We start from the raw sequence: 18893 nt of genomic DNA, 5'->3' as shown, positions 1-18893 counted from the left end.
GTGGTACTGTTTTGTAGCCCTAGTATAAAATCAGTAATATGAATAACAGTAAACGCACACACATACTAGGTCTCACCTATCAGACAGGTCTTGCCAGTCCACTGCGGGGGGCATAAACAGTCAAAGCCATTCTCCAGATCAAAGCAGGTCCCCCCATGAGAGCACGGGTTTGACGTGCACTCATCTTGGTCTGAAACACACGTGCACAGAATGAAAATAAATATGCATAATTGAGAGTATAGTCTACTTCATCTAGACTAGATAAAAAGCGAGTGACTTCTGACCTTTAGCACAAGTTGGGCCATCCCACCCTGGGGGACACTGGCACTCAAACCCTAATGCCAGTTCATGACATGTCCCGCCATTTGCACATGGATTTGACATGCACGCATGCTCGGCTGTAAGGTACAAATATACACACGCATGTTTTGGTATACCTAAAATCAAATATACTGCAAGTGTATTTTTAACCATTAAGAATAGTTTGGAGAGAGTTTTAGAAAGCTTTTTTCTTACCGATATGGCAGTTTTTGCCGGAGTAACCCTCAGGGCAAGAGCAGAAATATTCATCTGGCTCAGAATTCAGACAAGTGCCTCCATTTACACAGGGCTTGTGTGTGCCACAGTAATTTAAATCTGTACAGAAACAAACAAATAAACGATATACAATCCTTCTTTTCCGACAGGAAAGAATATGGCAGTAAAAATTGCAGCATGCCATTCGGAGCAGAAAAAATGTGTGTGGATGTCAGTAAATGTCTAATGTGAGAGGGAACAGGCCTCGACTGCATTCATTTACTATCTTAACAAAACATTTTTTAGTAAATGAGAAGTTTCAGGTCATAGCACCAGGAATCTCATGTAAGAGGGTTCTTTTGTGAGTGTGTATGTTTGCAAATATTTGGGTAATCTATCTGCTCAAAAGTTTGGCATCTCTAAAAAAAAATGTAGGCTATATATATATATATTTTATATATTATATTTAATATTTAAAATATTTTATGCTCACCAAGGCTGCATTTATAATATACAATATAAACAGTAATTGTGTGAAATATATATATTTTTATTTAATTTAAATATATTTTAAAGTGTAATTTAGTTCTATGATGGCAAAGCAGAATTTTCAGCAGTCATTACTCCAGTCTTCAGTCACATGATCATAATATGCTGATTTGGTTCACAAGAAACATTTTGTGCGGCTTAATATTTAGAAAAAAAAAAAAATCAGTATTGTTTGATGAACAGAAAAGAAGAATTGATTTACATTTATTTACATTAACAGCATTTATTTAAAAATAATAATACTTTTGAGCGGTAGTGTATGTGTTTCTTTTTTGTTAATACAGATGCACTAGGGCTTTGAATGGATATTTAATATTTTTTTTCAATTACATGATATTCTGCTTAATTCCATCTATATTTGCTGAAAAATTACCTTTGTCACACAGAAGTCCTCCCCAGTTCTTCTCACAGGTGCACGTCCAGGGTTTCACACAGGTGCCATGCATACACCCCGGGTACGGCAAACACTCATCGCACAGAGGACCTTGCCAGCCGTACTTACACCTACAACACCAGTAGAGCATGAGCATTAGCAGGAGTGTGTGTGTGTGTGTGTGTGTGGTCCTGGTAAACCATATGTTATGGGGTCAAAATGTGTGTGATATTTCAGCACGAGCCTCCCTGAACGAAATGTATACTAATGAACACCTATTAAATCATGTCAACTTACAATGTGTTTAACTTTTACACAAGTTTTCTATTTACACAGAAAATGTTGTCACACATTGCACATGTACACCACACCAGTAACTCTGAGGGAGGGAAGTCTGAGTATCACAGGGAGAGGAGTGTAAACTTCTTTCCAGTAGTACACACAGGTCGTGACCTCTGTCTCTTTCCTAATCTAAGACAGCAATGAATTCCAGTCAGACTGCTGGTCAAAGGTCATTTCCACCTCACATACTTTAAAAGATTTCTGAATTACCGCAGAGGAAAAGAAACATCACTCAGACACAACTGGGGATCAGTGGTTATATTCAAAACAGCAAACTACATACTATACTATTTCTGCAGTATAGCATACTTTATGTAAACTTTCAGTATGCATGTACTGTACAGTCCTACTCAGATGACCTACTACATTTGCCACTTTACACTATATCAGAGTCCACTTTTTCCAGTGTGACAATTTGAACTACCATTTTGAACATCTCTTTATTTTTTGATTAGTTAATTTAATTGAAATTCTTTTCATTAAATCATTTTCCCAAGATGATAACTGGCCAAATTAAACATGCAAATGTGAAGAGTTCATGTGACAAACATAGTGAGGTCATTTGACAATAATAGTAAAAAATAGCATAGACTCTTTGAAGTGTTTTATGCATTAATTTTCATGTATTTAAAAAAATATACTGTATTCCATTCTGAAAATAGCCAACCACTCAGACAGTCATAGGGGAGGCAGAGCTAATATTATCATTTTATCCTTCAGTTGTCTGCTCGGGACTATTTAAAGCTGCTGTGCATGCAAGCAAATGTGTGTGTGAAACAATTTTACTCTAACAGACAGACTCATTCATCTCTTCTGAGAATAGAGAGAGATCAACTAACACTTACACACATTCTCCCGGAGCGTCACAGCTTCCGTGATCCTCACTGCAGCCTTGCTTACAGATAGCTGAAAGAAAGAGAAGTATGAATGAACTTTATTATATTCCTTTGCTCTCCCTTCATTGGGACATGTGATTTACATTCAAAGACTGATGACAGCACTAATAAGGTGTTCACACATATAATGATTTTATTGCTGGAGGTTACCCAGAGGTTGTTGTCAGGATTACGTTATGTTCATTGTGTTTCGGTTTAAGTTCCTGTTTCCTTTGTTCTCATTTTCCAGCCACTAGTTTGTTCCCATAGTTGCAGTTCATTCTCCTGTTGTCTAATTCGTATCCTCATTAATCCCCATGTATTCAAGCCCTGAGTTTTCCTTAGTTCTTTGTCTGTTATTGTAGATGTGCACATAGTTGTGTTTGAGTAATTATTCCTGGTATGTCCTGAGATTTCTGTTTTGTGAATTATATTAAAGACTATTTTTTTCCTTCTGCTTCTTTGTTGTGTGCTTCACTCAGCACGACAGCGTTACAGTTGCTCCTCAATACTGTAACTGGACTTAACTTAAATATTTGAGTGTAAATGTCAATTAACAATATAAAGTGTCAATTGAAAGAGATTTTGCTATTTTGTTTACATTGTGGTATGTAAATATATCCTCACAACTTTCAAAGGGCAGAACTGCTTGAAGTTAATAATATGTTAATACATGGACGAATGATTAAATAAAGAGCACGAAATGTTTGATATTACAAAGAATTCAAGTCGCAAAAAAATAATTCGTTTATATATCATTAAAGTTGGCATGTTGCAATCGTCTGTTCTCTCCGATGAGATGACGTATACCCAAGTGAAACGGGTTCCTGAACGAAAAAATATATAGTAGAACTTGATTTTGAACTTGAATAAATATACCAAAATGTATTTGAAATTTTAAGTATACTACAAATACATTTACACATTTATGTACTTAAATACCCATTTGCAATTACAATTGCAATTGTACTTTTGGTATACTAAATTGGTAAGTCTGCAGAATTGCAACATGTAATTTTGTACTTAATGCAGTTTAGTTATCCAGAAATAGTGCTGAAGTCCAACTAAAGCTATACTAAAGTATATTTGATTGTGCCAAAGTGGAACTATTGCAGGTATACTTTAGCATTAAATACCTTGCATTTAAAGACTGATATTATACAGTGGTCAAACTTTCCTTACTAATAGTGATATTAAAACACATTTTAGGCTTAATATCAAGAAATGTGCATTGTGCAATTGAGAAGCACTAAATAAAGTTTAATTATAATATATCAGTAAGTCTCAAGCGATATATCAGTAAATATATTAATGGATTTGTAGTATACTTAGTATGAAATAAATGTATTTTAAAATACATTTTGCTATAGGTTTTTTTCACTAGGGAGGAATTGATAATTGTTGGATTATTGTCGCTTGCTAATTGCTGTGATCTCATGTGAGTCACAGGTTGCTGGAGAGAAGGGATAATTGTTGTGCCCTCACACGAAGAGATGTTGTTGTGAAGGGGAGGGTAAGTTTATTAAGTTAAGATTATGAGGGTACGTGAATAAAACAATTGGGATGTGCACAGATAAATCATTTATAATAAACAATGCAATGTTCCATAAAAAAAAAAAAATTGTCAATTGTGATTTCACGGTGACTTTAACGGAACCCTGGTGCATTGCTGAACATGTCATAACATCAACTGTTTCTGTCACCACCTTTCTTTCTCTCTGTAAGCATTATGTACCAAAATCAATATACTGTCTGTTTACTCATAAACACATGTATACACTTGCACACCTTTCTTGCAGTCTGTCCCAGTCCAGCCGTCCATGCACTGCTGATTGCCCAAGTGATCGCATATGTAGTGGCCAAAGTAATCATCTCGGGGGCTACACTGTTTGTTACACTTGTTGCCGTAGTAATTGCGGTCGCAGCGCACACACACACTGTACTTGATGCTGGCAGTTTGGCCCTTGTACTGAATGATCCGTCGCTCCTCTCCGGGGTTCATTTCTCCACGATTTATACTCCTCTCGATTAACAGATCATCACCTGTGGCAGAGACAAAAACATTGGTTTATGTGTGTGTGTGTGTGTGTCTGTGTGTGTGTGAGAGTTAATTATGAAGCATGTCGGTCTTCCTGCTTCAGTGGAACACACACTTGTCTCAGACTGCTTGGGAGCCAGTGAGGAAATAATACAATCAGGAACAGACCAGGAAGACCCCCCCCCCCCCCCCCCCCCCCACTCCAAGAAAACACAAACACACCCAAACTTGCTCTTGAGATGAGAAGAGAAACATGGTGACCTTGCGAACAACTACAGTCACAATGTAGGGGAGAGGAAAAGTGTGTGTGGGTGACTGGGTGTGTGGGAAAAACAAACAGCGTCTTAAAGAGCGAGAGAACACAACTTCAACAATGATTCAAATCTAATCTATGCTGTTCATGAAGGTGGGTGTTGGCTTGAGATTCTCACATTGCAGCATTTTCCATTCCATACAAGAAATTCACACCTGATTAAATTAGCAATATCATCGTCTAGGGACACGATAGGGATAGGGATAGGGATATGGCTGAATCAGAGACTCATTTGCGTATTACCAATGGGTGGTATGATACTATCAATACTATTTTTCCTCGATAGACAAAAAATTTTCTTTTTAAACTGTAAAAGTGAATTTAGCCATCACAACATTATAATGTACAGTTCGAAAAGACCGATTTTCATTTTGAGATATATATTCATATTTGAGATATAAACCTCAGAATGAAAATCTTTTTAAACTGTACATTATAATGTTGTGTTTAATGTAAAATAAATCATGATGTGCACAGATAAATCATTAATAACACACACATAAGAATTATATTTTTCTAAAATTTGATTGCATTTGAAAAATGGTAGTGTGTTTATATATGACAGCAATAAGAGACTTTTATAGACGGCAAACTTTTGAATTTATATATATATATATATATATATATATATATATATATATATATATATATATATATATATATATATATATATATATATATATATATAATTTGAATATAACTCCCACAGGAATGCAGAAAATATTTGTAAAAAGCCAGAGTAAATTGAGGATGTATCAGAGATAGCAGTGTTATTTCTGACAGGTCGTTATGTTCGACCGCTAGCCAAGGTGCTCTATAAATCGTCCTTGTGCACATTCCCTCACGAATCCTTCCCCACAGCCGAAATCACCCCACTCGCCCCATCTCAGTCCACTTGCTCTCTTCCTTAAATGGACACACGATTCCAGAAGTGGAACAAAAGCTATGACATACTTTCCTACTTTCTGACTAAAAAAAGGAATTTGTCAAGCTCTTTCATATCAAATGTGCCATCCCCCCTTTTTGCTGTACTCTCTTCCCCCTCTCACTCTCCCCCCACTTATAAACCTAAAAAAAAATAGTACTCATCTCCTAATTCATCTACAGCAATTAGTTATAAAAATACACACCAATCACTCCCTCTCTATAAGCTGAAGGAGACACTTAGAGACTGTTACTGGGTAGAGTCACAGTAGTGTGTGTGTGTGTGTGAGAGAGAGAGAGAGAGAGAGAGAGAGACCCTAAAGATAAGCCAGCTCAAGAACACAGTCACACACATGGATAAGAGCCCTAACTATCAAACAGGTAATCAGATGAACAGCTCTCGAAGTAATCAGTCGAGTTTATCCCGTGAGCTCAATTAACACGAGAACTTCAGCCTTGATCTGAGAGGCTCTCTTTAACTCAAAACAACAGCTTTAGATAAAAAAAACCTCAGGAAATGCAGATGAGGGCTGCTGTTAGGCTTAGAAACAAAGCGTCTTTTCTTAGTTTCTTTTCTTTCCTATTATTTTCTTTCTGTCCTATTTACATCTCTCCATCAGTCTGTCTCCAGTTTGCTCTGTTTCACTGCATCCAGCACAATGGCTGCGATTTGGCCCCTATTGCCACGGCGATAACAGATCACAAACAATAGACCAAAGAATCGGACAAGGCCAGATAATTTCCCTTATAACTACACAACTCTCTCTCTCTCACATTTCTAAGTTTTCCTCCATTATAATGTACCCCACCTTTCTTAACTTCCACTTCCTTTTTGCATTTTTTCACTTATCCACTTTATTACCATCTAGCGATCTACCAGCAAGCACTACAGTACAAGTGAAACACAATAACGCCCCTTTCTCTGCCCCTTGACGATACATGAACAATGCAGTTGACCTGCTGGCCAGAAAGAGCTGTTTAGAGTCCAAACGCAGAGCTGGAGAGACAGACTTCCTGAAAGGTAAACAGCCCCACAGGACCCTCTCCTCCAAAGGGCCTCCGCTACCTGATGCTCTGCAAACAGCAAAACCGGCTTCTTGTATTTAAAGCCAGACTTCTTTATTACTTCAAGGCTCGATTTACACCTTTGAACTAACTAGACTTAGAAAAAACACCTGTAAAAGAAATGAAACTGTGAGGCAGGTATGACACAATGATGACGAACTTTATCATTATTTTATCCAAAACAACAACAACATTAGCATGCAATTTTGCAAGACCCGTTTTGTACTTAAAGTGCCCCTATTTTGTTTGTAGATTTACATGTCAAAAAACACATTATTTTCCTCATACATTGCATATCACCTAATTTCTCAAGGAAACGGTTCGTTTAAAGATTCAGTCTCTCTAAACCCCTCCTTTCTGAGAGCCTACTCAGCTCAGATTGGTCAGATGGCCCAGTCTGTTTTGATTGTCTACTGCTTACAGTGTGTCCCCGAAATGAAACGCCTATTACCATATCTGCAACCAACTTTTTAAGCATTTTCCAAAAGTTTCACATCCACACTGAGACGTCGGAAAGCGCTAAATTCACCTTACTGCGCATGTGTAAAACCTTATAAAAGCTCACTGAGATGATACAGATGGAACAGACATAATCAAGTTATCACGCTATTCTTCTTATTTTATTTAGCAAAACATCTCACCAATCACTGATGCTTTCAGGTCGCACTCAATCACCATTATATGTTTGGTCTAAAACGCACCTGCCTTCATGTTTTGCCGCAGGACAGCAATTAAGAGTAAATTGTGTCAATTTTTTTTTTACAAAAAATAACACTAAATATATAATTTATAATGAAATATAATGAAATAATTAATACAATTAATTATTAAATAAAAAACAATTACAATAATAATAATAAACAATCAATAATCAAATAATAATGTTAAAGATTAAGTAGTATTAATTTAATGTTAAAAATTATTCATTAAAATGTCTATGCATGGAAAAAATGGTAGTAAAACAAATGCCTTCAAGGAATTACAACCACATTTAAAGGGTCCCTAATATGCAAAATTCACTTTTACATGGTGTTTGAACATAAATGTGTCAGCAGTGTGTACACAACCACCCTATAATGGTAAAAATCCACCTACTCCTCTTTTTAAATCTCCATTAATCATAAACAGTGTCTCAGAACAAGCCGTTTGCAGTTTCTATGCAATGTGACATCACAAATGCGTAGGCCACGCCCACGACTGATGGACTCCGCCCTATTAGCATAGACCCCGCCCTGAGTGAGCTGTACACAGTCCGCCATGTTTATCTCCTCGTCAGAGCATTTAACAGCAGCATTCAAGTAAGAAATGGATTCTTATTAAAGTGACTAAAGTTATTCAATCAAGAGCAGTGAGTGATTTTCTGTTTTTCTATTGTTGTTTGATTCATATTAACAGCATATTTAGCAGCAGGTACTGTATATTACGCTGCTTTCTCTTACACAGATATAATATACACAGACGATTTCTTTACTTGATGTTTATGTTCATAACTGTGTTTATGTGAACTTTGTATGTTTTTGACAACCTTGTGTATTTGACAGTTTAAGTGCAATAACCCATGAAAGAGAACTTAGTTTATTTAAAGATACAGTACGTGCACGAAAACAGTATGTTTTTCCTTCCACTCAAAAGTGGGCATTTACAACATGGTATAATAAATGATCTGAGGGGTATTTTGAGCTGAAACTTCACAGACACATTCTGGGGACAAAGACATATATTACGTCTTGTAAAAAGGTGCATAGTATGTCTCCTTTAACACTTAAGTTATTTTTCACTCATCTGAATTACTCATCAGTAATTCGCTCCACTCGTAATGCATCAGGAACATTCGCAAACTCGCACTGCCTCTTTACCGGTTCATGTCTCAACATCAACGTCTTGTCATCTGGATGATCATCAAAAGAAAAATGCAGACTAGATCTTGCTCATGGTCTGGCTGTGTGAGATCTAGTCTGTTTGAAATAAATGCCAAGCAAAGCCCTGCGCTAAGTTTCAGAGAGTCAGAAGACATTTGTCTGACAAAGTTGTGTATGTGAACATATCAGTGCCTTGTTAGTGTTGTGTGTATTTGTGAGAGTGAATAATCATGCCAGTCAGTAGCCCTTTGCTTTATGATTAATTATCGGTGGTGTATTTGTTTGTACGTGTGTGTCGTGCGTGTGAAGAATAGTAGCATTGCAGCTGCTCAAATATGTGTGGAAAATAACGAGCAGCAGTAACAGTAACAGAAATTAACGTCTTAACGAGGCGATGACCTCATACTCTTTGTTTAGGCCCGAACTCTTTCCAGGCACTTTAAACATGACACGCAGAATATAAACAGTTTCCATTTGCATGCTAAAACGACCTCCCTTCCCCATTAAAGGCACTAGCACACTAGCAACAAACAGCCACACAAGATATTCATACACAAATAAACATAAACTAACATCTACAAATACTCAAATCTGCTGTTAAGTGTCTAGAAAGGTTTAAAACGATACTCTGTGCTTGAAGACGGAAGGAGACATGTGCTTATACGTTTATTCTCTTTTTCTTCTACTTTGCAGTAGAATAGACTTTGTTCTTACTAAAATAATTATAGGTTATCCAATAAGACATTATTATAATGGATCAGGATTTGCTTATTATAGAGCAGTTCAGTTTTGTAATAACTTGTTTCTGACCAAACCACAGCCTCCAGTCATCACTACCGGGCGGTAACCTCTAGATTAACCTATCTATAATCCTCACTTTACAATGACATTTAGCACTAACTGATGTCCACCTTACTAGTTTTTCCCTAAAACACATAAAATAACAGTTTACTTTCTAACATAAACTTTTCCCATCCAAAATACGTAAATCTTTAGTCCATCTCAGTAATGCTTAGCTTTTGATGTTTTAACCAATTCAGTTAAACTTTTTAATTGCAAATCAGAGTTATACTACTTACAGCTAGCTATAACTTTAATGCTAGTTATCGTTTACTTCACTTCTCATGGTGAAGACCATATTAGGTGAACAGCTTATTGATTATGTTTTTTTTAAATACACTACCAATCAAAAGTTCGGGTTCAGTAGTTTTTATTTTAAATGTTTTAGAAAAAAGTCTCACCAAGGCTGCATTTATCTGATCAAAAATACAGTAAAAACAGCCCGGTCTCACCCCAAAACGTCACATACTGACGCGTCTTGACCAAACGGCAATATACGACGAAAAGGGTACCCCTAAAACGTCCATATGAGACGAAGACATAAGCGCACCAGCAGCGCCTCTTAGCGGTACCCTAACGCATACCTAAACCTACCCATAACCCGAATAGTCACATACGGACGTTTTAGGGGTACCCTTTTCGTCGTATATTGCCGTTTGGTCAAGACGCGTCAGTATGTGACGTTTGGGGGTGAGACTGTGTTGGTAAAAACAGTAATGTTGTGAACTATTATTACAATTTCAAATAACGGTTTTCCATTTTAATATTTTATTATATGTATTCCTGTGATGACAAAGCTGAATGGTCTTTCAGAAATCATTCTAATATACTGAAAAAACATTACTATTATTATTATTATCAATGCTGAAAACAGTTGTTCTGCTTAATATTTTTGTGGAACATGATACATATTAAAGAATAGAAAGTTCAAAGGAAACAACATTTATTTTAAGTCTTTTATAACATTATAGTCTTCTGATTAATTTGATGCACGAACAAAAGCATTGATTTCTTTAAAATAAAATCATACTGACCCCAAACATTTGAAAGGTAGTGTATCTTCATTTCTTCAAGGTAATTAATTAACTGAAATTTTTCTGAGAGTATTCAGCGTGTTAGGGTTTATATAATACATTGCTTGTAAATGATCATCCAACACAGAGAACATGAATTCCTTCGTTAATGGTACTTCCTGTCAGAGTCATCCTCTATTATGGAGCAAAGGAGAACCACAGGAGGAGAAGAGGAAAACAGGACACATCTGTGTATGACAACACACACACACATCAACATTCACACCATGTGTTAACATGTCCTGTGCACTGGGTTCCCATACCATGACAGTTGACTACAGTGCTTTCTGATTAAAAAAAATCCAATAAATTAGTCTCTCCTACAATAATAAATGCAGAGTTAACAAGGCCCAGATGGGATCTGCTGATATTCAAAGTTTTCTTGGTTTCTGTTAATCTGTCATATCATTTGATTTACTCTCATGTGTCACACCTGTGTTTAATCAATTACCTCGTTTTACCTCGTTTTTTTCCTTGTGTATATGGCCTTCAGTTTTAGGGTACGTTTACACGACAACGATGTACTAAAACCAGAAACGTTTCACCTTTGCATTTTTTGAGTTCAGGCGACAAAGTTGATAAAACGATCCATGTTCACACGGATCTGCGAAAACGACTAAAAGCGCTGTATTATGCTGCCAAGCCAATAGATGCCGATGTCATGATGTCTCATGCACATGACATCATTGTTTTTGTAGTTTACGCGGAGACTATAACAGCATTGTTTTCAAAAACTTGCACTTTGAAACCCGTTTTCAAAAGTTTGCATTTTCAGGCCCCCAAAACACTGTTGTCGTACGCCTGTAAATGAACGGCCAAATTGCGTAAAATGTATTCTGTTTTCAGTTGAAAACGGTGTTGTGTACTGTAAACGGCCCCTTAAGGGGGTCGCACACCGGATGCGCAGCTTTGCGCCGCGCCACGTCTAGGACAACTCTCACCTGAAAATCCGACAACATCAGCAATTTTCTGATTTCTGTATATAAATATAAAACTAAATGTATATTGCAGCACAGGGTGAAGTCCGTATATACATTAACTACGATTTGAGACACATAAATGTAAACTTAATATAAAACTATGTAAATGGCGCTCTGTGGCGCGGCAGGATTTTGAACACGGTCCTGAGCCGTTGCTGGGCGCCGCAGACAGACGCAGAAAGGCGCCGCCGGTGTGTGTACTCTCATAGAGAATAATGTGTTCGAATTTAAAAGACGTGGCGCTGCGCGGCGCTGGGCTGCGCGTCCGGTGTGCGACCCCCTTTAGTTCTTTGATATGGTCCATGGTTGTTCTGTTTCCTGTTTTGCCTGAGAAGTGCTTTTTGAGTTTTGTGTTTTTCATTGAAATACACTTTTTGTGATTAGATCCAGCTCATTATTTTTGTTTTGCTTCAACCATTCGCTGACAAGTTGTTTATGTATGATACGTTTTAATGAGAAAAAAGATAAAAGACTTTTAAACCTATACTATGGTGTCTATAATGGAGACCTTTACTTTTTAAAGGGATAGTTCACTTTGAAATTAATTTTTTATATGTTTTAGCTTACCTCAAGGGCATCCAAGATGTAGGCTGTTTTCTCTTGAAAACAGCACACGTCCAAATGATCTGACGGCGCGGGCGGGTATAGATATATACATAGATGTCGCGTATATATCTATACCCGCCCGCGCCGTCAGATCATTTGGACGTGTGCTGTTTTCAAGAGATAACAACGATATAAATACTGTTCGTTTTCTCACACAAACCGCTCGTTTCGTGTCTTAGGCCATCAATGTGTACTTATGATGGGGAATTGTTTAATTTGGACGATGGGGAATTGTTTTAATTTGGACTCTGTGCTTGTGTTTTGAGCCAGTGACCATAGACCTGCATTATATGACTGACAGACAAGAACGGTTTGACCTAAAAATATCAAAATTGAAACTACTGCGGAAACAAAGACACCTACATCTTGGATGCCCTTGAGGTAAGCTAAAACATATCAAAAATTAATTTCAAAGTGAACTATCCCTTTAAAATAATGTAGATCAAATTAGCCAAAATATTTAAACGTGAGGATGTAGAGAGGGTATATTTGGAATTTAGTGAATGATGGGCGTTCGGATTCTGCAGAAACCTGTGTAATTTTCTGCTGAGTTCTGTGCATGCACATTCTTCATGAGCCTGTACCTCTTAATGGTTCAAAGACATATCAGACCACAGGAATCCAGCTCTGACTTAATACTCTGATCGACCACCCTGTCCACCTGCTTTTTTATTAGTTTTTCTCAGTCGCTTTGGTGCTTTTCTCAGATCACATTTGAAATTCTCAAAACTACTTGTTCAACCTCTACATCATCTAGTCAATTGTGCACATCATAAAAAAGCAATTTCTCATTCTTTTGAGCAAATTGCAAACGGTACACTCGTGTAATTTATTATGTACAACTGTCTGCTGTTTCCTACATTAATTATCAATTGCTTATGTCATGTTGATCAAAATGGCACTGATATGCCATTTCATATGTGCCAACAGATTTGGCAAGCGATCCAGTGTTTGCGCTCTGGAGAGTGTCAAAGATTTCTATTTACAATGTGTTTTTGCAACGTTAAGCAATGTAACCAATCACAAACATATCTGTTGATTTCTTGAATGCAATGGCCAATCAGAGGCGTTTAAGTTCACTGTAAAAAAAAATTACATCCCCAAGTCAAAAATTTCAAGTGACCGATAACATCTAAATTTTTCAATTAGTCTGACGTATTATTTCTCATTGAGCCGGTGTTAACAGACTATTGCAACAAGAATTTCACTTGGGCCAACTGAAAAATTTAGATGTTATCGGTCACTTAAAATTTTTGATTTGGGAGGGTTAGACATTTTTTACAGTGTTAAAATCCACTCAGTCCACCAGTTTTTGTTCAGAGCTGAGTTCTGCAAACTCACAAAATCTTGTCATTATAACAAAGTGTAGACATTTTGTAAATAAGAGACTCATTGTGCAGTCAACTTCATTACCCGCGTTTCCATTACCCTTCAAATTTGCAAAATTGCGAATTGAAAATACGCCCAATGGAAACAACAAGTCATTTTCGTAAAAACTCCCATTTATCGCAAAAAGGTTTTTATGCTCGCAAGAGGTGGTTTTTCAGGCAATTCGAAAAATAAATATTTCGGAAAACTGCAATGGAAACAGTTTTTGCGCATTTACAGGTCACCTGACGTAGATGACGTGGTATGTTTGGTCAGAATACGAGACAGAGTTCTTTATTAGATTCATATAAGACAAAAGAATTACAGGAATAATGGATTCTAAACCTTAAATAAATGCCACAATAGCGATCGATATGAAGCAGATATGAAGGAGAAACACCCAGAAACACCCAGAAACACCTCATATGTGCCGCTCACAATATAATAAGGGTCATTCCTTACCATTAACGCTTGGAAAACACACATACATCTCCTTCAATTAATAATAATAGCTAGTGCAGTGGCTGGGATATAGTACATAAACCAACCAACGTCTGTTGCCATGGTTTTTGGAATGATTTTACTTATCGTGAGAGGAAAAAATGAAGTTTTAGTAGCATAACATCAGTTAATGGAAACGCCGTCATTTCGCAATAGTTTTTTGTCGACATTTCGAAAAAAATCGCAAAAGTTTTGCGCAAATACTTGACTTGAAACTTGAAACCATTTCATGTAAATCTATTTAAATAGGGGAAGCACATCTCCTTCCTTAGTCTTAACCTGGAGTTGGTTCACCCTCCACCTATGAATCTGTCTGAGAAAGACTTGGAGATAATTTAATAGTCACATAAAGCACAACATACTGCAAAACCCAGGCTAATTCAAGAATGTTCAGTCAAATGTCAAAGCCAGCCTGCACAAATCGGACTTTCTGTGTCATTTGTGGATGTAAACATGCTCAAGAGAGGGACTGCAGGTCCTGATGACTTAAAGATCATGTACTCAGTAATGCATGGTGGTGTGTGTCAAGGTGTTGGGAAATCATTACTCACTGCTGTCAGTGATCGTTTGGTTGTCCCAGTCCCAAGCCTCCACGATCAAAGTGTACGCTAGCTAGGAGATAGAGAGAAAGAGCTGGTTAGCTAATATACACAGACATATAGGTCTCCACAGTCAAAGTCTATGCAAAAGACAAACAGAAAATATCAATGAAATAATACGCAGTCTAAAAAACAAACAAACAAAAAATTATGGCACAAGAAGCACAGACATACACAGTACTTATTAGTCTGCCCACAGAAAAAAAAGTAAAAGAAAGACTGATTACACAACCATCCAAGAGTTTAATGTTTATGTATTCACATTAACCTCACAAAACATAGAAGGGAATCCAAAGACATCCTCAAAGAAGAAAAAATATTCAAGTATAATAATATCTAGGGATTTTCTTTTTCTATTACTCTAGGGATATGGTTAGTTTGTAGCCATTATAAAACAATAGCAATTTATTTTATGTCCTCATTGAGATAGCATGTGAATATGTGTGTGTACCTTTTTAACAGGATGCAAGTCATAATAGCAATGTGAATAACCTGGTTCCCACAGTCTGGTGACTGATTAGCCCGGTTATAAACCAGATGAACGATGAGAAGATGTAAGGACTTTTGTATGAGTGTGCATCAGGTCACTGCCACAGTCAACAAATTCATAAATGATTGTGTGATGTTTATGCATGCATGTTTTTTCTACACTGCACATGCTTCAACAATGTTCTTTAGTTCATTCATTGCGTGGGAAAATGTTTTGCTAAGTCAAGTCGATTAACAACATGACTTCAAAAGACCAGCAGTATTTTACTGTGAGGTGAGGGAGAGGTCATGTTCTTTCTCAAATAAGGGGTAGTAGGGTTTCTTTCCTTTAATCTGACAGAACCTGAGTGCTTTTGGGATTACAAACACTGTCCTGGATGGAAATGTCTGAAACATTGGAAAGAAATCTCTGGCACAGACATAAGACAGAATAGCATACGTGTAATAAGCTTCTGTAGAACCCCTTAACTGTTGGCGCTCTTTTTATTTATTGCCTTTTTTTCGTATCACATATTGTAGTAATCATCGTAAATTAGGTATAATTCGAAAGTTTACGAACTCAAAATTTATCCTGTGAAAACCATTTTGAAACTGGACATTGTTTTACCGTGAAATGGTACTTTAAATTATTTTAGCAGGCTCCTCCCCTAGTGGGCGGTGTCAGGTTTCATAATACAAAATTAATTTGAACTACTTTATAATCAAAACCTTTTCTAATCTTACAAAACACATATCGTTGGGAAGGTCTGGATCGTTGGAGTCTCAAGGTTCCATATTTGCAGACAATTTTATGATAGAAGTGATATTTAGACAGAAATTTATACATTTGCTACAGGAGAACGCATCAGAAAAAAAATCTCTGGAATGTGGTTGACACCCGGTGGCTATTTTTGGTACAGCGCCTAAACAAAATCGGAAAACATAGGAACTTAAATTTTTGTGATATCAACTTCAAATTTGGAACTTGGTTATATAAATGGCTTTGAAGTTATAGTAATTTTAGAGTAAAAATTATTTTGTAAAATATAGATTTTATATCAAATAAAAAATGTTTCCTACAATACATTTGATTTACAGTAAATTTAAACTTCCATAACCTTTTCATTCTTTCATTTTTTGCTTTTACTTCGGCAATAATTTGCTGAGTGTCTTCTTTAAAACAAGACCAAACTTAGACCTATGTTCCAAAGCATTCTTGGTTTACAACCATTTAAGTTTCGACTATTCTCAAAAAGGGAGGTGACAGTTAAGGGGTTAAGCCTGTACAAATGTCTTGCAATTGGTTTAAAATCACAGATTTCCAATACTTTGAAATGCAAGGAAACTGTTTTTTATGTTTCAAAGAGCCACTGCAGAGGACCTTTATGAAGAGGTGTTTTTAGCAGGTCTATGTATGTTTTGCAGAGAAGTAAATTTTTTTTGGTTTGGGCAGAGATCAGGTTTACTGCAGCAGCACGGCATGAGAAACATGCCCATGGATTTTGTGTGCTGACACTCATGCATCTATTCTCTGGAAGCATGAATCAGCACGCTAACATCAGTGAAGCCAAACCGCTCAAACTTGTAGGTGCATGCAGTAAATGGTAAGAAGGAAAGACTCCTGATGCAGGCATGACTTCAAACCTTCCAATAAACCTCTAAGCAAAATTCACAAATCTTACCAATCCTTTGTTCTTTTTGGCATTTCAATGACATTTATATATGTACATTTTTACTTGTATATACTGTAGACAGGCTACAACAGATACGTAAAGTATGCAAACCTATAATGGTGGTAGAGACTGAAGGATGATCATTAAGAAAAGATTTAACACAGTAAATGGGCAACTACTGGTCATCTACAAAACACCATCATCATCTTAATATAAAAATATGATCAAGTCATGTTATATAAACTTAAGAGTGTGGCAGTAATATTGCTCCAGAAATGCCATCACTCTTGTCTTGTTGGGTTCTGAAAAATGTATGTAGCCAGTAAGACAATAACTGACATAATTTCAATGTCTTATGGCGCTTTTCCACTACACAGTACCAGCTCGCCTCGGCTCGGCTCGACTCGGCTCTGTTTGGTTTTCCACTGTGTAAAAGTTGTACCCGTACCTGATTCCAGGTACTTTTTTTCGTACCACCTCCGGCGAGGTTCTAAGCGGGCTGAGGCGATAATAAAATGTGACGTGAAAACACGGCAGACTGCTGATTGGTCAGAGAGAATCGTCACTATTCACTGCGTCATCATTGCACGTGCCAGACGGAGTATCCTGAATAAAAAACAACAAAAACAAAAACATCCAAAAACAGCATACACTCGATTTCCTCCTTTCCTCCGTCTCGCGTAAAAGATTAAGTCACAGCAGTTTCCTGCGGCGTCGCTATGACGTCCAGGTACTATTGTGGAGGTACTATCTGCAATGGAAAACGGAGCGAAAAGCGAGCCGAGCCGAGCCGAGCCGAGCTGAGTCGAGGCGAGTCGAGTCGAGTCGAGCTGGTACTGGTAATGGAAAAGCGCCATTAGAGAAATGAGTGAAAGGTACAGGGCTACGCTTAAAAAAATAGAAAAAATATATAAAAAAACGATTTCCAAGTTCATTCCATTTAGCCTTGAGCTTTTTGCGATCATCACATCCTGCTGAAAACTTCAAACAGACTCCATTCTTGACTTTTTGATGTATTGATCATTACACTTCAATATTTTTGTGGAAAGCCTGATACACAATTTTTTGATGAATTTCAAAAGAACAGCATTTATTTGAAATAGAAATATTATGCAACATTATAAATGTCTTTTTTCTTTTGATCAAAATGTGTTAACACTATCATAATCATCTTACAAAATAAAATGAACTATGTGTATGCAGTACTGCCATATTAATGTATTAATATACTTTGTTATGATGCTTACATTACAATATAAAATAATGATTACTGTGGGAACTGGGAAGGACAGTGAAACTAGTTTTTCTTTTTTTTTCTTTTTACTTATCTTTGGTTTAAGTTAAGATAATATTGTATTTTTGTTTAATGCTTAATTCATTTTTTTCACAAACATTTTGTTTGACATGAAACAATAATTGGCGGACCCCCTGTAGTCCTGTCACAGACCCCCTAGGAGTTGTGTACTGCTTTATAATATCCAGAATAAGATCCTCCAAACCCCATTAAATGTGTAAGGATGTTGAGGAATCAGTGTCAGCACACTAAAGAAAGGGAAAGGTTTTGTGTGGCATTAGTTTGCAGCATGAGCATATTAATGTAAGCACCTGGTCAGTGGCGTAACACAGTTACTAATCTCCATAGACAGCCATCAGACACCAACCACCAGTCTAGGGAGGAGCAGGAGAGGGGAAGATTTTATCTTTCCTTAGTTAGAGGGAAATAAGACACCCACATGCATATACACATGCCAGCAGATACACAGGAACACACGCACACACAGGCAATGAATAAATTACACTTCCTAAGTGACACTGAGCAGGCAGTGCCACAGTTTTTACACATCAGAGGACAGTGAGGGGGACGTACTGTACTGTATATTGCAAGAGTCCAGCCTGAATGTGCCTTTCATCATTAACATTCATTGCGTGGG

General features: G+C 37.0%; 1 protein-coding gene across 2 annotated transcripts in view; it reads right to left on the bottom strand.

Moving 5' to 3' along the window:
- Positions 1-18893, bottom strand: part of jag2a (jagged canonical Notch ligand 2a) — a 41376-nt gene that overhangs the window by 15809 nt on the left and 6674 nt on the right. For both annotated transcript variants that reach the window (XM_084391351.1, XM_084391352.1), the window contains exons 3-9: positions 14774-14834; positions 4444-4698; positions 2626-2686; positions 1439-1569; positions 517-636; positions 285-398; positions 77-190 (exon numbers count right to left, since the gene is read on the bottom strand). In XM_084391351.1, coding sequence (XP_084247477.1) covers positions 77-190; positions 285-398; positions 517-636; positions 1439-1569; positions 2626-2686; positions 4444-4698; positions 14774-14834 — 856 coding nt within the window. The remainder of the gene's footprint in view (positions 1-76; positions 191-284; positions 399-516; positions 637-1438; positions 1570-2625; positions 2687-4443; positions 4699-14773; positions 14835-18893) is intronic.

This window comes from Rutilus rutilus, assembly GCF_951802725.1.
Source record: "Rutilus rutilus genome assembly, chromosome: 20".
NCBI classification, from domain to species: Eukaryota; Metazoa; Chordata; class Actinopteri; order Cypriniformes; family Leuciscidae; genus Rutilus; species Rutilus rutilus.
Note: the sequence above shows the minus strand (reverse complement) of the source record. Positions and strands in the feature narration are given on the sequence as shown.